This window comes from Zalophus californianus, chromosome 6 (assembly GCF_009762305.2).
Source record: "Zalophus californianus isolate mZalCal1 chromosome 6, mZalCal1.pri.v2, whole genome shotgun sequence".
In the NCBI taxonomy this organism is placed as follows: domain Eukaryota; kingdom Metazoa; phylum Chordata; class Mammalia; order Carnivora; family Otariidae; genus Zalophus; species Zalophus californianus.
The window spans coordinates 28254075-28273772 of record NC_045600.1 but is presented as its reverse complement, the minus strand read 5'-3'; the positions used below and the strand labels follow the sequence as shown (position 1 = coordinate 28273772).

At 39.1% G+C, this 19698-nt stretch overlaps 1 protein-coding gene across 5 annotated transcripts in view; it reads left to right on the top strand.

The window, feature by feature from the left end:
* Positions 1 to 19698, top strand: part of PSEN1 (presenilin 1) — a 71265-nt gene that overhangs the window by 23740 nt on the left and 27827 nt on the right. For all 5 annotated transcript variants that reach the window (XM_027569666.2, XM_027569667.2, XM_027569662.2 and 2 more), the window contains 2 exons: positions 12523 to 12776; positions 14837 to 14978. In XM_027569666.2, the coding sequence (XP_027425467.1) occupies positions 12523 to 12776; positions 14837 to 14978 (396 nt within the window). The remainder of the gene's footprint in view (positions 1 to 12522; positions 12777 to 14836; positions 14979 to 19698) is intronic.

Genomic DNA, 19698 nt, shown 5'->3' with positions numbered 1-19698 from the left:
GCAATATAAAATTATAAACTTAAGTGTGGCAATAACTGCCATGAATAAAATAAAAAAACTGTGAAAGGCTTATAATGCATAATGACAGGTAAATCTTAATATACAAAGAATTCTTTGTTTTTTTAAAGATGAGTATTTTTTTAATTTTTTTTTTTTTTAGATTTTATTTATTTATTTGACAGAGACAGATAGCGAGAGAGGGAACACAAGCAGGGAGAGTGGGAAAGGGAGAAGCAGGCTTCCAGCTGAGCAGGGAACCCGATGTGGGGCTTGATCCCAGGACCCTGGGATCATGACCTGAGCTGAAGGCAGACGCTTAACGACTGAGCCACCCAGGCGCCCCTATTGAAAGAATTCTTATGAAGTCAAAAGGAACATAAACAACTCAGTATCAGCATTGCCAAAGGATATGAGCAAAATATAAGGAGGAAGAAGAAGAAATATAAATGTCAATAAATACATGAAAAGGCTAGTTGATCAACCTCCCTGGTAATACGAAACTTAGAAATGAAAACTTTACCTATCAGTGAGCAAGGATTGCATCTGGCTCAGTCAGTAGAACATGTGACTCTGGATCTCCCGGTTTAAGTTCAAGCCTCATGTTGGGTGTAGAGATTACTTAAATTGTTAATTAAATAAAGTCTTAAAAAAAACGAGAAAGAAACCCAATGCTTATAAAGGTATGGGGAAATAGGCATTCTCATGTGCTGCTCATGGGAGTTTAATTTGTGTTTATTTGGAGGCAAGTTGTCAGTTAAGTCTGCAAAGACACAGGCCTTTTGGAAATAATTTGGCAATTAAATCTAAAAATGCACATACCTTTTGACTTAAGATTTCCACTTTTAAAATTTATCATATATAAAAATATTACAAGAGTGCCAAGACATGTAGACAGACATGTCTGATGAAATGTTATGTGTGACAATGAGAATTTTAAGATAATTTCAATCTTGTGTTACTTATGGTTTATCCAGTCAGTACTGTAAGATAATGGTTAGTAGTAGGATGACTAAACTGTCTGAATTAGAATCCCTGCTCTAGACCTTCCTAGCTCTGTGATATTTTGCAAATTTGCTGGCCTTGAAGCTTCAGTTTCTTTCTCTGTTAAATGAAGTTTATAATATTAAGAAACTCAAAGTTTATTACTCACCTGAAGTACTTAGCATAGTGTCCTGCACATATGTGGTCAATAAATCTTAGTAATTATTATAAGTGTCATTACTATGCTACTATTATAATACTTAAGATTGAGGTTTAATATACTGGCGTAGAAGGTATCTGATATTTTATTAAGTGACAAAAGCAAATTATAGAACATGGCTTTAAAAAAATCTAGAAGTATGGGGCACCTGCCTGGCTCAGTCAGTAGAGCATGTGACTGTTGTGATCTCCGTGTTGTGAGTTCAAGCCCCATGATGGGTGTAGAGCTTACTTAAAATTAAGGGCATCTGGGTGGCTCAGTCGTTAAGCGTCTGCCTTCAGCTCAGGTCATGATCCCAGGGTCCTGGGATCAAGCCCCACATCGGGCTCCCTGCTTGGTGGGAGGCCTGCTTCTCCCTCTCCCACTTCCCCTGCTTGTGTTCCCTCTCTCTCTGTGCCTCTCTCTGTTGAAAAAGAAATAAAATCTTAAAAAAAATTTTTTTTTAATTAAAAAATCTAAAAGTACTTAAGATTGCTCACCATGTTCATATTGTGGGGCAAAGATTGGGGGGACACTTTCTGTGTTAAAAACAAAAGTTTGTAACACTTTTTAAAACTTCTAAAAAATGTTTATAAACTTTTGTTTATAGTCTTTTTTTTTTTAAGATTTTATTTATTTGAGAGAGAGAGCATGAGCAGGGGTAGGGTCAGAGGGAGAGGGAGAAGCAGACTTCCCACTGAGCAGGAAGCTCTACTCCCTACTCAGGGCTTGATCCCAGGACGCTGGGATTGTGACTTGAGCTGAAGGCAGACGCTTAACCAACTGAGCCACCCAGGCACCCCTGCTTATAGTCTTTTAATTACAAAAATAAAACTTAAAAAAAAAAAAGCCAGGCAGAAAACAAGGTTTAAAAAAAACAACAGGAACTACGTTGTATTAAAAATACCTCCACAATTTTTGCTGCTTGAGAAATACTATCCCTTGCTTGAGGGTCCACATGCCTTTGGTGACTGGACTTGTACTTGCATCATGTTTTGAAGTAAGAAGAAGGGAGAAAGAATTAAAACGAAGCCTCTGACTTAATGGTGTAGGAGTCCTAGGGAATCAGGCTTCATAGGAACTCACTTCCCACATACTTAGCCACTTCCCATGGGACTCCACCCTCTGTGACACTTACAACATTTATATAGTGAGTAATCCTTCCTTCTGCCACTGAAATGAAATCATTTATAATGGCTACAGCACTTGTTTTTCTGAACCTTAAAAATAGCTTTTAAAGGCAAAACTATGGAGGCAGTAAAAAGATCAGTGGTTGCCCAGAGTTGTAGTGGGGAGAGAGAGATAAATAGGCAGAATACAGAGGATTTTTAGGACAGTAGAAATATTCTATATGGTACTATGATGGATACATGTTACACATTTTTTAAAACCCATGGAATGTGTAACATCAAGAGTGAACCCTAATGTAAACTATGGACTTTGGGTGATAATGACATGTTAATGTAGATTCATTGATTAGAAATGTACCACTCTGGTATAGGATGTTGATGGCAGGGGAGGGGGTGGTGGTTGGTGGAGGCTGTCAGGGGGCAAGAGTATATGTGAAATCTGTATTTTCTGCTCAGTTTTACTGTGAACCTAAAACTGCTATAAAAAGGAAAGTCTATCTTTTTTTTTTTTAAAGCTAGAAATGACCTACCAAGCTACACACACAGAAGGCCTTTATGTTCTTAATCTTTTAGAGGTATATGCTAAAGTGTTTACAAAGGAAATGATATATCTGAATTTGTCTCAATACTAGACGGGTGAGTTGTATGGGAAAATAGATGGAATAAAATTAGCCATGAGTTGGTAGTGATTGAAGCTGAGTAAAGTGCATGTGGGACTTCATTTTACACTTCTGACAGTATTTGTCTTAACTTTTTCCATATTAAATTTTTTTTAATTAGCCTTAAAAATAATGCTAAGTCATCATCCTAATATTTAGCTGCCAGGATTTTTCATTTTGGAAATCTCTTATTAGTTCTAGTGTCATCCTCTTTTTTTTGAGCGCATGCACACCCGCTGAGCAAGGAGCTCCATGCAGGATTCGATTTCAGGAGCCTGGGATCATGACCTGAGCCAAAGGCAGATGCTTAACTGACTGAGCCACTCAAGTGCCCTAGTGTCATCCTCCTTTTTAACAGTTTCAAAGCACCTACACATGCCTTTTGAGAAAGACACTCTATTTTTTGTTGTTGTTGAGGTGTAATTGGCATACAGTAAAGTACCCATATTTAAAGTATACGATTTGATAGGTTTTGATATTTGTATATATACCCTTGAAACTGCCACCACAGTCAAGATAATGAACTTAATCAGCCCCAGAAGTTTCCTCATGTTCCTTTGCTGTCTGCCCCTTTTGGTTCTTCCCAGCTACTCCTCATCCTCAGGCGACTACTGATCAAGTTTTTCTCACTATACTCTAGTTTTCATTTCCTAGACATTTGTACAAATGAGATCATACAGTACATACTCTTTTGCCTGGCTTCTTTCATTCAGTATAATTATTTTGAGATTCATCAGTGGCATAGCATGTGTCGATTGTTTATTCTTTTTTACTCCTGAGTTATATTCCATTATATGGCTATACCACAGTTTTTTATCCATTTACTTGTTGATGGATATTTGTGTTGTTTCCAGTTTGGGGTTGTTATGAATAAGGCTGTTATGGACATTCATGTACAAATAATTGAATGGACATATGCTTTTGTTTATTTTGAGTAAATAAGAGTAGAATATGATCCAATGGAATAGGCATATATCTAACTTTTAAGTGTACATTTCAGTAATGTTGACTGTATTTGCATTGTAGTGCAACAGATCTCTAGAACTTTTTCAACTTGCAAAACTGAAACTCTATACCCATTGAAGAACAACTCATTTCCCCCTCCCTGCAGTCCCTGGCAGTCCCAATTATGCTTCCTGGTTTTTTGAGATGGACTGCCTTAGATACTTCAATAAGTGGAATCATGCTACATTTGTCTTTTTGTGACTTCTTTTTTTTTTTAAAGATTTTATTTATTTATTTGACAGAGATAGAGAGCACAAGTAGGCAGAGAGGCAGGCAGAGGGAGAGGGAGAAGCAGGCTCCCTGCTGAGCAAGGAGCCCGATGTGGGGCTCGATTCCAGGACCCTGGGATCATGACCTGAGCTGAAGGCAGTTGCTTAACCAACTGGGCCACCCAGGTGCCCCGTGACTTATTTCATTTAGTATAATGTCCTCAAACTTTCCTCTGTGTTATAGCATGTGACAAGATTTTCTTCTCTTTTAAGGCTGAATAATACTCCACTGTACATATGTACCACATTTTCTTTGTCTGTTGATGGACATTTGAGGTGCTTCTATCTTGGCTCTTGTGAATACTGCTGCAGTGACCATGGATGTGCAAATATAAATATCTCTTGAGATACTGCTTTTAATTCTTTTGGATATATGCCCAGAAGTAGGGTTGCTGGATCATATGATAATTCTGTTTTTAATCTTTTGTCTGTAATAGCCATGCCATTTTACATTCCCACCAGTGGTGCACAAGGGTTTCAATTTCTCTGCATCCTTGCTAATCCTTGTTATTTTTTTGATAGTAGCCATCGTAATGGGTGTAAGATGATATCTCGTTGTTTTGATTTGCATTTCTGTAATGATTAGTAGTCTTGAACATCTTTTCATATGCTTATTGGCCTTTTGTGTATGTCCTTTGGAGAAATATCTATTCAAGTCCTTTGCCCATTTTTTTAATTTTTTTTTTAAGATTTTATTTATTTGAGAGAGAGAATGAGATAGAGAGCATGAGAGGGGGGAGGGTCCGAGGGAGAAGCAGACTCCCTGCTGAGCAGGGAGTCCAATGCGGGACTCGATCCCGGGACTCCAGGATCCATTTTTAAAATCAGATTATTTCAAGCACCTGGGTGGCTCAGTTGGTTAAGCATCTGCATTCAGCTCAGGCTCAGGTCATGATCCCAGGACCCTGGGATAGAGCCCCACATTGGGCTCCCTGCTCAGCAGGGAGCCTGCTTCTCCTTTTCCCTCTGCTGCTCCCCCTGCTTGTGCTCTCTTGCTCTGTCAAATAAATAAATAAAATCTTTAAAAAAAATAAAATAAAAATAAAAAATAAAATCAGATTATTTGTTTTTGTTGTTGTTGTTGTTGAGTTGTAGGAGTTCTTTATATAATCTGGATATTTACCCCTTATCAGATACATGATTTGCAAATATTTTCTCCCATTCTGTGGTTTCCTTTTTATTCTGTTGATTGTTTCTTTGATACAGAGAAGTTTTAAAGTTTGATATAGTCTCATTTGTCTATTTCTGCTTTTGTTCTTTAATTTCTCTTAGCAAATATTTTGTAGTTTTCAGTGTACAAGTATGTTTGGGGCTCCCCAGGATCATGCTCATGTTCAATGAATAGCTAGAAGAACTCAGAAAAACTGTTATACTCACTGGTTATACTCACTGGCTATAGTTTATTACAGAGAAAGAATACAAATTAAAATTAGCAGATAAACACATTGTAGGGCAGAGTCCAAGAGATACCGGGCATGAGCTTCCAGTTTTTTTCTCCTAGCAGAGTCTTAGCAACAGTGCTCAATTCTCCCAGAAACATGCACAGAATGTTGCTGACCAGGAAGCTTACTTGAGCTTTGGTGTCCAGGAGTTTTATTGGGGGCTGCTCGTGTAGACAGACATGACTGACCATAGTTCTCTAGCCCCTCCCAAGGTCAAACAGATACTTTGTGGCTCAAGACCTTCACCATAGATCACATTGTTAGCAATGTGGCCCAAAGCCTCATGTAAATAAAAACACTCTTAACAGGCAGGATATTCCAAGGGCTTAGAGGTTATCTCCCAGGAACCAGGCCAGATCTTTCTTTGGCATGTGCAGGGTTTGGACACCCCTGACCGACTGAGTTAATCCCTTACTACACAATAGGCCTTTCACATCTTTTCATCCTTTAGGTCTCAGCTCAAATGTCACTTCCTCAGAAAGACATTCTCTGGCCACATTATCTAAAAGTAGTTCCATCCCATGTATTTTTTTTTTCTTAATCATCTCACCCTGTTACGGTACTATCCAACTCTGATTATCTTGTTTATTATCTCTCTTCCCCTGCTTGAAATCAGTTCATGAGAGCAGAGACCTTATCAGCCTTTTCAACTGCTGTATCCCTGGCATTCACTTTTTTAAAAAAACTAGTAAGTGTAGTGATTAAACCTAGAAGCTAAAACAGTACCATAAGCCACATATGGTTCTAAATACCATGAGCTAATGGCAAAGGATATGAATACTTAGTTCATAGAAAAAAATGCTCATCTTTTCTAATAATAAAAGAAGTTACACCGTGTTCTCATATTTAACCTATCAGGTAAAAATCTAAGCATTTCATAGCTTACTTTGTTGGTAAGGGCTTGTTAAAATAGGAACTCTCCTATACTGCTGATCTTTAAACTGGTACAACCCATATGGAGGGTGATTTGGCAACACATATCAGGATTTTATTTTATTTTTTTTATTTTTATTTTTTTAAAGATTTTATTTATTTGACAGAGACACAGCGAGAGAGGGGAAAAAAAGCAGAGGGAGTGGGGGAGGGAGAAGCAGGCTTCCCGCTGAGCAGGGAGCCCGATGTGGGGCTCTATCCCAGGACCCTGGGACCATGACCTGAGCCAAAGGCAGACGCTTAACGACTGAGCCACCCAGGCATTTTAAATGCGTATCAGGATTTTAAATGCGTATATACTTTGACCCAGTAGTTTCACTTCAGGAAACTTACCCTACGGATATGCTTTGCACACGTGAAATAACTTATAGGGGGCATTCATTGCAGCCGTGTTTGTAAATGACAAAAAGTTGGAAGCGTGTTTATAGCAGCAATGTCTACAATAGCCAAAATATGGAAAGACCCAGATGTCCATCAGTAGATCAGATGAATGGATAAGGAAGACGTGGGGTATGTGTGTGTGTGTGTACACATATATAATGGAATATTAGCCATCAAAAAGAATGAAATTTGCCATTTGCAATGACGTGGATGGAGCTAGAGGGTATTATGCTAAATGAAATAAGTCGGTCACAGAAAGACAAATACCATATGATTTCACTCATGTGGAATTTAAGAAACAGATGATCATAGGGAAAGGGAAGGAAAAATAAGATGAAAATAGAGAGGGAGGCAAACCATAAGAGACGCTTAACTCAGGGAAACAGGGTTGCTGGAGGGGAGGTGGGTAGGGGGATGGGATAATTAGGTGATGGGCATTAAGGAGGGTACTTGATGTAATGAGCACTGGGTGTGATATGCAACAGATCACTAAATTCTATCCCTGAAACTAATAATACAGTATATGTTAACTAAATTGAATTTAATTAAAAAAAAAAGAAAAAAGCTGGAAGCAAGTTAAATGTCTGTCTTTAGGGGATTGGCCTAATAGATTATGATATATTCATACACTGGTTATGTAGCTGGTTTAAAAAGTTTGGGGGGGGGGCACCTGGGTGGCTCAGTCGTTGAGCTTCTGCTTTCAGCTCAGGTCATGATCCCAGGGTCCTGGGATCGAGTCCCACATCGGGCTCCTTGCTCAGCGGGAGCCTGCTTCTCCCTCTGCCTGCCGCTCCCCCTGCTCATGCTCACTCGCTCGCTCGCTCGCTCTCTGTCAAATAAATAAATAAAAATCTTAAAAAATAAATTTAAAAAAATAAAAAGTTGCTTCTCAAAGAATAAGGATGTATTTTACGTACTGATGTGTAAAAAAATCTCTAAGAGACATAGTTAAGCAGAGAAAGTACATTTATTGTACTACCATTGTATAAAAAGGGGAAATGAGAATATATATTTGTATTTGCTTGTATAGACATCAAGAAACTGCAGAGAACAATGACAGTGGTAACCTGGGGTATTAGACAACTATAAATAGTTATGTGGGAGGTTTTTTTTATGTTATTCCTTATTATATTCTTTGACTTTAGAATCATGTGAAAATTTTACCTGTTCAAATAAATTGTGTTTTAAAGAAATTGAAACATATAGTCAATTTTAAAAATAGTATCCAAAGTACTGTAAAGAGAAAGGGTGCGGTAAACAGTGCTCTAGCATCCCATATCAGCTTCAAGGGTGGGGCAGCGTGGGGTTGGCTAATGTTCATTATAAACCGGAACATCCAGTTGAGTACTGTGAATGAACATATTATGATTGCTTCTTTCATGTTAGACTTACCCAATAAACTGTTCATGTAGCCCTAATAGGACAGCTGTGCTGCCCTGCAGAGGACACAGATTTTGAAGCAAGAGACTTGAATTTGATTCCTGTGTCTACTGTTTTCTGGCCTTGAGATTTTGGACAAATTGTTTTAATCTTAATCTACCAAAACCTCTCAATAAATACAAAGAATAAATGAAATAATGTGAGTGTGCTTTGTAAATTATCAATAACATACGAAGAGCTATTATTATTTGTGTTTTGGTTTATATTGCACAGTAATCAGCCCATTAAGTTGGTCATAATTGAATTGCTGAACATTAGTCACAAACAAAACATGCTTAGCATATGACTTAGTCACCTCCTTCAAAGAAAATAGAAGTATGAATTTCCTCAACTCTCTGTTCTTCAGCTGTCTGTCACACGTGTCCCTGTCCTCCAGAGCCTACATTGCCTTCCTACTGGACTTTGGTCACTCCAGTGACTTGTGTTCAACAAAAATTACCTTTCTTACTGAGTGGTGTATATATTTCTACCTTTTGTACTTTGGAATAGTTTCCTTTCCGTTCCTCATAGGGTTTAAGTCTTCATAGTATTTTCTGTATGAGGTCAAAGAGTTAATTCCCGATCTCCAGACTGAGATGAAGGGCACCAGTTCCTCGGTGACGCCAACTCTTCTCTCTTCTTCTGTTCCCCTCCACTTATCCCCTTCCCTGTTCCATGAGCTATCATCCCCCATTCTTGTGTCCTCAGTCTCTCCTGCGAGTCCTAACTCTGTGCTTTGACCTGATGGGAATGCTCAAGTCTGACATCCCTAAGAATATTTTCAAATGTGAGTCCCTTCTGTTGTCACATCTTTTATTTTTTTGCTTCAAAGAATGATTGCCTTTAACTTCTCAGTTTCCATTCATTCCCTAGTTCATCATGATTTATGATCTCATTTCCCTCTTTTTCTTTTTTTTAAGATTTTTTTTAAATTTTTTATTTATTTGACAGAGAGAGAGAGAGATAGCGAGAGAGGGAATGCAAGCAGGGGAAATGGGAGAGGGAGAAGCAGGCGCCCCGCGGAGTGGGGAGCCCGATGCGGGGCTTGATCCCAGGACCCTGGGATCGTGACCCGAGCCGAAGGCAGACGCTTAATGACTGAGCCACCCAGGCGCCCCGATCTCATTTCCCTCTTAACTGTTACTTTTGTAAAAACTTTGGCCAACTTCCCCCTGCTAAATTCAGTGGCTTTTCAGCTCTCCCGTACTGCCTGAGTGTGGATGACACCTCTGAAATGTACTCCTTTTGCTGCTGTGATGTACTGTTCTGGGATTTCTTCCCTCTCCCCTATTTTTCTCTTAATCTCTTTGGCTGGTTTTTCTCCTGTCACCTGCTGCTAAAGCTTAGGGGTTATGCACTTCTCTCCTTGGTCATCATCCCACTCTTTTTCTTTCCACAGTTGTTGCATTATATAATGACCGAGTCCATACTGTTCTGCTTTCCATCTATACTCTCTCCCTGAGATTTTATCCATTTCCATAACTATAGAAACTAATGACTCCCCCAACAGTACCCTTGGACTTTGCTGCCTGATTGCAGGTACCTCACATTCACCTATCTCCCTAATTAAAATAGTTCTCCTCTCCTCCAGCCCACTCATCTTCTTGTGTTCCCTGCTCAGTCAGTGCCATCTTCACCTTCCCAGTCCCTTATGCCAGAAACCTCCAGGATCGTCCTTGACTCCTTCCTGACCATTCACATGTAATTTGCCACAAAGCCCTGTCAGTTCTGCTTCTGAAATATCTTTCTTGTACATCTTGTTTTCATCGCCACTCAGGTTTCTTTAAAATGAAACGTAATGTAATGTGTCACTACCTCAACCTTAACAATTTTTATGACTTTTTATTGCCTACAAGACAAAGTCTGAAGTCCTTGGGCGTGGCAAATGAGATTTTTTTTTACAACCTGTCCCTGACCTTTTCCTGCCCCCAGCCCTGACAGACCATGTTCCCCAGCCAGCTCAGTATTCACTGGTTGTCTGCATAGGCCTTGCTTTTCAGTTTCACACGTCTGCGCCCGTCATGTCTCTGCTTGGGGCCCTTTCACCTTCCACTCACTTTTCTCAGGAATCGTGTCTTTATGCTGCCTTTCTGGACCACACAGAATGATCAGTCCTGCAGCACTTTATTCATGTTTCTGATACAATATTTATCCTGTAGTAAAGCTAACTTACAGTCTTCTTAAGGACAGCATCTAGGTCTTTTTAATTTCAATATTGCCAAAGCATAGTACCTAGAATATAGAATTTTGATAATTATTTATGTGTTGAATAATATTCAAAGTAAAGTAAAAGAGAACTCAGCCCACATTGAGTCTGCAGAGTTCCCATGTTGTCTTGTGAACAGCACATTGAGAGGTGGTTAAGAGCTTGATTTCTGCAGTCCGGCATGCCTGGGTTCAAACCCTCTCTGTAATGCTTCCTAGCTGTGGCCGTTTCCCCACCTACAAAGTGGTGACACAGGGGTGGCTGTGAGAATTTAATGTAAAGCACTTATCACAGTGTCCAGTACATTATAATAATTTTAAGCTATTATTAAGAGTGTAATGTATTTTTAATGAATAAAGCAGTAGTTATACTCTGTAGTCAAAAATGAGGTAAAAGAGTGGCATGTTCTCACATGATCTTCCTAAGAGAACCTGTTCTGAACCAAGCTGATACATTTTACCACCAACAATGACTATCAGTCTGCTTTCCTCTCCTGGACTTATCTAGGAGGAGGAGTGCTGTTCTTTTCCTCCTGTTATCTGTTGTTTGTATTATTGTTATTAATGCTCTTGAGATTCACTCTCTCCTTTACAAAAAGTTGAGTTTTAGATATGAACAGTGATACCAAAAAGGAAGTTGAACTTGAAGGGTAAGAAAGGGTAAACCCAGGATAAGGGTGGAAGTGGTGTTTGGATTAAGAGACTGAGGAAAGTAGAATCTAATAAGGTTCTAGTTTCATTCCGTCATTTGTCAAATATTTATTGTTCCCTCACACTATACAGGGCAAGGTGGGGATGCCTCTGGCTGGAGGGGCATCAGAATTGTTTAAGGCCTAATTTCTCTCTGTAAAGATTTTTTAAAATCTTTTAAATAATTTTTGAAATAGTTGTAGATTTACATGCAATTTTAAGAAATAATAGATCCCTTGTATATCACTAGAAGGATTTTAAGTCTTATTAATAATGAAGGTGAGGGGCACCTGGCTGACTCAGTTGGTAGAGCATGCGACTCTTGATCTCAGGATTGTGAGTTCGAGCCCCACGTTGGAGGTAGAGCCTAGTTAAAAAAATTATGAAAGTGAGATAGTTCCTTGTATAACTGGTATGAAATCACAGGTAGAAAGCAGTTCATAATTGTGAAAAAGCTGAGATTACTGTGCTTGCAGCTGTAACAAATAAGGTTTCATACAGGTATCAGTTTTTAAGCCAAACCTCCGAGGATGAGTACAATTGTATTAGGTTGAGAATGGAAGAGGGGAATGAGGTAAACCAAGAGCTGGGTGAGAGGGAGGACCTGGGGTTCCTTCATCGAACAGTGGCAGATCACTTAGACAGACATTCATTCATTCATTAAAAAAGATTTTTATTTATTTGTCAGAGAGAGCGCACAAGAGGGGGAGTGGCAGGCAGAGGGAGAAGCAGACTCCCCTCTGAGCAGGGAGCCCCATGCAGGACTCGATCCCAGGACCCTGGGATCATGACCTGAGCCGAAGGCAGACGCTTAACCTACTGAGCCACCCAGCGCCCCTCATCTAGACTTCTAAATTGCACACCTCTTGTGAATTGATTTTTTTAAAATATTTTATTTATTTATTTGAGAGAGAACATGAGAGTGGGGAGGGTCAGAGGGAGAAGCAGACTCCCTGCTCAGCAGGGAGCCCGATGTGGGACTCAATCCTGGGACTCCAGGATCATGACTGGAGCCGAAGGCAGTCGCTTAACCAACTGAGCCACCCAGGCACCCGAATTGATTCTTTCTTGCCTCGGGTTTTTAGAACTCAAGTAATGATGGGCCTCTTCTTAATCTCAGGTCTAATTATTCCATTTTCTGTTTTTATAGAATACCTTGATTCTACTGAGAGTCTGACTTCTTGAAAAAAGTTTCTCTTGTGCTTTTAGAATGACAGTAGAGAACGGCATGAGCACACCAGCGAAAGGCGGAGACATGGCAACCCCGGGCCATTATCTAATGGACGACCCCAGGGTAACTCACGGCAGGTGGTGGAACAAGATGAAGAAGAAGATGAAGAGCTGACATTGAAATATGGCGCCAAACATGTGATCATGCTCTTTGTACCCGTGACTCTCTGTATGGTGGTGGTGGTGGCTACCATCAAATCAGTCAGCTTCTATACCCGGAAGGATGGACAGCTGTATGTATGAGTGTTTTATTATTCTCAAGGCCGGTCTGGCTTTTCTTTGTAGTGTGTCATCATCACCTCAGAGGCCTTTGCTTTGATGGGGCACAAAGGCTAGAGAGTTCATCCTCGCTGACAGCCAGAGCAGTTGACAGAATGAGGGGTTATTATTTGATGCTTTAAGTAGAGAAAATGAGAGCTACAGAATTCTCTTTCACATATGGTGTCACTGGTTAGGACTGAATTTATTTGAAATTGAGCAGGTAAAGAATTGAATATTAATCTTTTCCACCTCAGGGCCATTGGTCCCATTGTTCTTCTGCTGGAACATTCTTTCCTTTTCTAGATTTGATGGATGAATTCTATTGTCCTTCTCATCTTTGCTTAAATGTTAAGTCCTCAAAGGTAATTTCCCTGATCCTTGTAACAGAATTAGGTCCTTCCCGATATTCTTTCTCATAGCAACCTGTTCTTTTCACAATATGCAAATATATTATTCATTTACATTATTTAAAGCCTGGTTTCCTTCTATACCGTAAGGCCTATGAGGGCAGATTGTTTCTACAGCTAGTTATGTAATAAATGCTCAACAAAAAAAGTTGCTAAATGAAAAGATGAAGAATTAATGCAAGCTGGCATTCTCTAGACTCGTGGGGGGATTGTTGTGTAGATTCTCTGGTGCTGTTGGTATGAGCCCTACGCCTTCAAGAAAAATGCTTTGATTCAGATTCACTTAGTTTTGTCTTTGGGACTCTGTAGGGCCCCTATAGGGCTCAAACAAAGTTTTAAATGAATTTTGGAATTTGAATTAGCAAACTGTGTGGCGTTCTAAAAGCCAAGCTTTTAATCTTTTGGAAGAAAGGCTAAGGCAAGAGTAAAGGGTGGGGGTTGGAGACAGCAGTCAAAAGAGACTGGGGAATATTATCTGTATAGCTTAGAGTTAATTTTGGCTGTATATTATAGAACAGGGTTAGCAAACCATAGTCCACAGGGCAGATCTGCCTGCCACCACCTATTTTTGTAAATAAAGTTTTACTGGAACATAATCACGTTCATTCATTTGTATATTGTCTATGCTGCCTTCATACTACAGTGGGAGGGTTCAGTGGTTGCAACAGAGACAGTATGACCCAGAAAACTTAAAATTTGTACTCTTTAGTCCTTAACAGAAAGTTTTCTGAGCCTGTTGTAGGAAATCAAAACAACTGGTTTAAATGGTATACATATTTTATCTCTCTCCCAGAGAATGGTACAGGGTGGTCAGTCCAGACTGGTAGTATAGCTTCACCTTTCCTCAAGGATTCAGGCTCCTTCTTTCCCTTTTCTTTGGCTTCTACCCTTTAGGTTATTCAAGGTTCCTTATTGGTACTGGAGCCCCAGGCTTCAATTCAGACAACAGGAAGCAGGAAGTAGTGGGGGAGAAAAGGACCTAAGACCCATCTCTCAGCAGAATTAACGCCTTTCTTAGAAGTTCCACACAACATATCCACTTATAACTCATTGGCCATACTTTGTCTCATGGCCACACCTGTCAGGGAGTCAGAAATAAAGTCCTGTAGCTGGGAACACTGGAACCTGGAATAAATGTGTTTATGTGAATGAGAAACCCAAGGGAAGATGGGTATGTGACGTTATATCAAAACAACTCCAGTTGCAGTCACCCTGTAGGTGAAAAAAAAAGTAATTGTAAGCCATTATTATATAAGCCACCTTCTTTTGACAAGTACTTGTAGCTTAGGTAGTTTATGTGGTAGAATCCAGTTCTTTAAACAAATCACTAATAAGCTGTGGAGAAAGAGCATTTCTTGAGTAATTATTTCAATGTAAAGCATCCACTAGATGGAGCTAGTGTCTGGCTCACAAAAGTCCACCTCTCCACATTTTAGATCTCTCCTTTAATTTTGAAGCACTTATTTTAGAGTATAGCTAATTTTCTTAGCTAAAATTCTTGGTTAGATTGCTGAGATGGAAAAAGGTCATATCAGTTGAATCAAGGAAACAAAACTGGTGTTGGAGAGGGATATGGTTTGAGAAATCCATTAACACTTACTTTGGGCTTTTGTATTTTATTATAGAATCTATACCCCATTCACGGAAGATACAGAGACTGTGGGGCAGAGAGCCCTGCACTCAATTCTGAATGCTGCTATCATGATCAGCGTCATTGTTGTCATGACTATTCTCCTGGTGGTTCTGTATAAATACAGGTGCTATAAGGTGAGCATGAAACACGGAGCCTTGCTTTCCACCATGTTCTTTTTGTGATTGGGTTTTCCTGTCACATGCCTTACTTGGTCTAGTAGAGAAAAGGGCTATATATTCTAGAACTGATTTAATTTTTAGTTTTTTCCCCCTTATTGTAGAACATATAAAAAAACACAAAAAGACATAAATGAAAAACAAATGTTTTTGTATCATATCACATTCTAAATGGTTTTAACTTTTTGATTTGCAGTATACTTAGGACATTCCAGGTTATATCCTAAGACCTTTGTGAATTCCCTCATTCGCAAATAGTACTATAGGATATAATTATCCCTATAAAGTAATGTAACTTAAAAAATTCAGATTTTCCTGAGTGCAGACCACTAGAGCCTTATGCAGACACTGGTGTTAAATTCATTGGTGACTGGTTATATTCCCACTTCTACATTGGGAGCCATCCATTCCTTCACTGTCTCTCCTGCAGTAGCACTAGTTCTTTCCTTGGGAAATAAGGGCAGGGGAGATTGTGTAGGAAAAACACAGGCCCAGCCCTCCCAGGCTCTGCTCCCTTAGCTCACCCTCTAGCTAAGGGATTCACTCTTGAATTTTAGCCACCTGGCACATATTTCAGATGCATGCCTCAGAGAAATCACAAATTATTACAAGTCATGAGACTTTAGGGTCTTTCTCAAATAAAAGTAATAAATGATAATTTTCCAAATGTTGAAGTCTACTCTATTTCCTTCTAGTATTTATTTCTCTATATGTTTAACATGGTTAAAATAAAATGTATAATAAATGTGTCCTTTCCTAACTTTTACCTTGGCATAAGCCTTTTTCCATATTTAAATTCTCAGAAAATATGTCTAAAGGCTATGTAACGTTTGACTCAATGAGTGTATTATAATTTACTTACCCTAATTTCCCTGATGTTGGACATTTAAGTCATTTCCATTTTTTTACTATTCTAAAAAACAATGAATACCTTTATGGAACTTCTTCAGTTTTTCAAATTATTTCCTTAGGTAAAACCCTTGACACAGAATTTATGGGGCAAATTATCTACATTTTTAAAATTTTATTTCATGTATTTGAGAGAGAGTGCAAGAGAGCGAGAGAGAGCACGAGTGGTGGGGAGGGGCAGAGGGAGAGGGAAAAGCAGACTCCCCGCTGAGCAGGGAGCCCACCATGGGGTTCGATCCCAGGACCCTGGGATCATGACCTGAGCCAGAGGCAGGCGCTTAACCGACTGAGCCAAACCTATCTACATATTTTTAATTATCATGGTGTGCAAAATTCCTTTTTTCCAAATGGTAGTATCAGTTTGTACTTAATACTAGTTGTGAATGAGACTGTCTTACCTTTACCAGCACTGAATTTTTAAAATTCTGTGCTAATTTTTATAGGTGAAACAAAATGCCTTAATTTGCATTTGGTTAGTTCCTTGTAAGATCAAATACCATTCCAGTGTTCACAAATTTTAAAATTATACACAATTTAACCTTGCTTGTTGAACATTTGAGTGGGTGGAAGTGTTAACCCAAGTGATGAGCATCTGCAGTCTGACATTAGCAAGTGGAAAAGATTGAAGACAAAGATGTCTGTGATGATGGGAGGTAGTCATCAATACTCAGGAAACCAAAGAGCAAATGATATAAACCCGTGCTACAAAGCATTCTCCTCCCCCTGTTTAAATATCCTCATGACAGTTACCTTTTCTGTATATACGTGTTTACAGGCTAATTCTGTTTCTCTGCTTTATTGGACTCACTTTGTGTGACTCTTTTCTTTTTAATATTTATTTATTTGAGAGAGAGTGTGAACAAGGGGGGAGAGGGGCAGAGAAGCGGACTACCCACTGGGCAGGGAGCACGACGCGGGACTCGATCCCAGGACCCTGGGATTATGACCTGAGCCAAAAGCAGACGCTTAACCAGCTGAGCCACCCAGGCGCCCCTCACTTTGTGACTCTTATCTGGATTATATGCTACTTTCGTTCTTCACCTTTTATGGGGAGTCTGTATCCTATTTAGGGTCATATCCACACCTGCACACCTTCAGGATGGGCCCGTAAGTTCATACCAGTTTTAAAAGCTTGCTTTCTTGAGCTTCCTTTCTGTGATCTCCCTGGTACTTTTTGGTTCTTTTGGACGTCCCTGTTCCATTCCTCCAGCCAGAAAGCTGATTTATTTTACCAACGACAGGGACAAGAAGTGGTAGAACAGAGAGAGAGAAGCAAGTGCCATCTGCCTCGCTTTCTAAGAACTAGAGCTCCTCCAGTTAGAGAGGAAGCTTCCCCTCCGTCTGAATTTTAGGCTCCTGCTACCCTTAATACCGCCCCCACAGGATTGTTTGATAGCTGGGTGTGAGAGAATGGTGAAAGGAAAAAGCCAAAAAGTGAGATTTTTGCATTCTCTTTTGGTGTTAGGAGACGTCTTTCCTGTTGCTTTTCCAGAACTGGGCTTCTCTAGAGCTCTCACTATCTTGCTAATGCCCGTTCGGGGTTGCACTGAGTTCTGATGGAGGAGGGTAGTACTGGAGGAGAAAACATGATAAACTCACTTCTAATTCCACAGCCCACCTGACTCTGTCCACTTGTCTGAGTCCTCACCTAGCAGCTGCATGCATTCTATCCAGTTGCAGGGGAGACAGGTTAGATGTGTTTTCACTCCATGGCACCTCAAACCTGTCTTGATATATTTTGGCCAGTTTTGTGCATCTTTTAGTTACATCTCATTTTAGACAGTCTAAAAAGGGTTTATTTTCAGCCACATTTCCACATTTATTTTTTCATTCGTGTTGTTTTGTTTCTTAATGTTAAGTTCAAGTCTTAGCAGGCACAGCCAATTCTATAGGAACAAGTTGTTTACTTTGGTTCCTAGTCTAAAATAAAAGGAGCTTTTGAAAAAGTCAAATACTCAGAAACTTGCCAGGACCTGTTTGGAAATAAACCTGGAGGATTTATTATGTCAGTGGTTGGTTGTGCAATGTCTGTGAGAAGCACAAGAAGCTAAAAGACCAAACAAACTTGAAGAAGGTAGAAACTGAAAAGGCAGTTAATTATTACATACCACAGTTAGAAATGAAACTATATAACTTATTAAAACCGTGTGATTTCTGGCCTGGACAGTTCAGGGTTTAGAGGAGATGCTTGCTGTTCTGTACTGAAGCAGGGCTCTTCTTTCAGAGCCTTTAGCACAAGAAAGCTGAACTAGGGATTTTTGCAAGATGAGAAAAAAGCCTGTTTTACCATCTGATCTAGAAAAAGGGAAGTGTTATTTAGTCATCATCAGAAGAGACTTTGAATTCAGGTAATAATTAAGAAAACCATAACATCAGTGACCGGAAACCATTATTACAGACAGAGGGCATTTAATATCTTTACAATATGACGAGAACTTACAAATCATTCAGAAAATTATGAACATGAATATTATAGAACATTAGAGCATGCAGCTCTTGATCTCAGGGTTGTAAGTTTGAGCCCCACATTGGGTGTAGAGATTACTTTAAAAAAATAAAATCTTAAAAAAAAAAGAAAATTATGAACAGCCTAATAAATTTTTAAAAACCCAAGCCAGAGGAATTACAAAGGAAGTATAGATGGCCAGGAGAGAGACAGAGACAGATATGTATATATGTTTCCTCAGTGGTAGAAACAGAAACATATTAAAATAACAAATTAACATAGTTCACCTGTTGACTTGGTGAAGATTAATGTAGTCTTTTTTTTGTGAAGTCATTAAGCCAATATATATCAATAGTCAGTAATTAGAAAAAGTCTGTACACTTTGATTCCATAATTTTGCTTTCATGATATATCTAAGAGAAATAATCTGAAATGCAGAAAAATATTTGCATGCTAGGACTTTTATCCTAGCATAAATTATAATTGGAATAAAGTGGAAAACCATAAGTTCCATAAGCAACATGGAATAAGAAAAGGTTAAATAAGAAAAAAAAGGCTAAATAAATAAGGTAAAATTGTGGGTTCGTTCCATATATGCAGAATATTACAATTTACTCATTTAAAAATCATATTTTCAAAAAGTATTTGGTGGCATGAGAATGTGTCTGTAATAAAAAGTTTTAAAAAGCAGAATGCTAAACTATATTACTTGATTATAATGTTAAAAGGCCTTTATACATGCCGACAGAAAACATGCCTGAAAAAACATGTTAATAACAACTTTGGTTGTCTCTGGTCAGTGGGAATGGTTTTTTTCTTCCTTTAGTGTTTCTGTATCTTCTCAGTGTTATACATATGTTATTTTTATATTCAGAACAGCGCTTTCTTAAATACCATCCCCATGTTCCCTTGCTGAGAAAAACAAGGTAAAGAGCATTTCTCAAGAAAGATGAGAATTTCTAGTATTCAGTATTTACTCTGGCCTTTTTTTTTTTTTTTTAAGATTTTTATTTATTTATTTGACAGAGAGACAGCAAGAGAGGGAGCACAAGCAGGGGAGTGGGAGAGGGAGAAGCAGGCTTCCCACAGAGCAGGGAGCCCGATGTGGGGCTCGATCCCAGGACCCTGGGACCAGGATGTGAGTCGAAGGCAGATGCTTAACAACTGAGCCACCCAGGAGCCCCTTACTCTGGCCTTTTAAGTCGGATCTTAATACAGAGTACCAATGTACATCTTCCACTTTGTAAAGCTTTTCTGTTTTGTAATATTTTATATACTTTTTAGTTTTGTAACTTGGATTATCTCTGAAGCTGAGTCTTATGA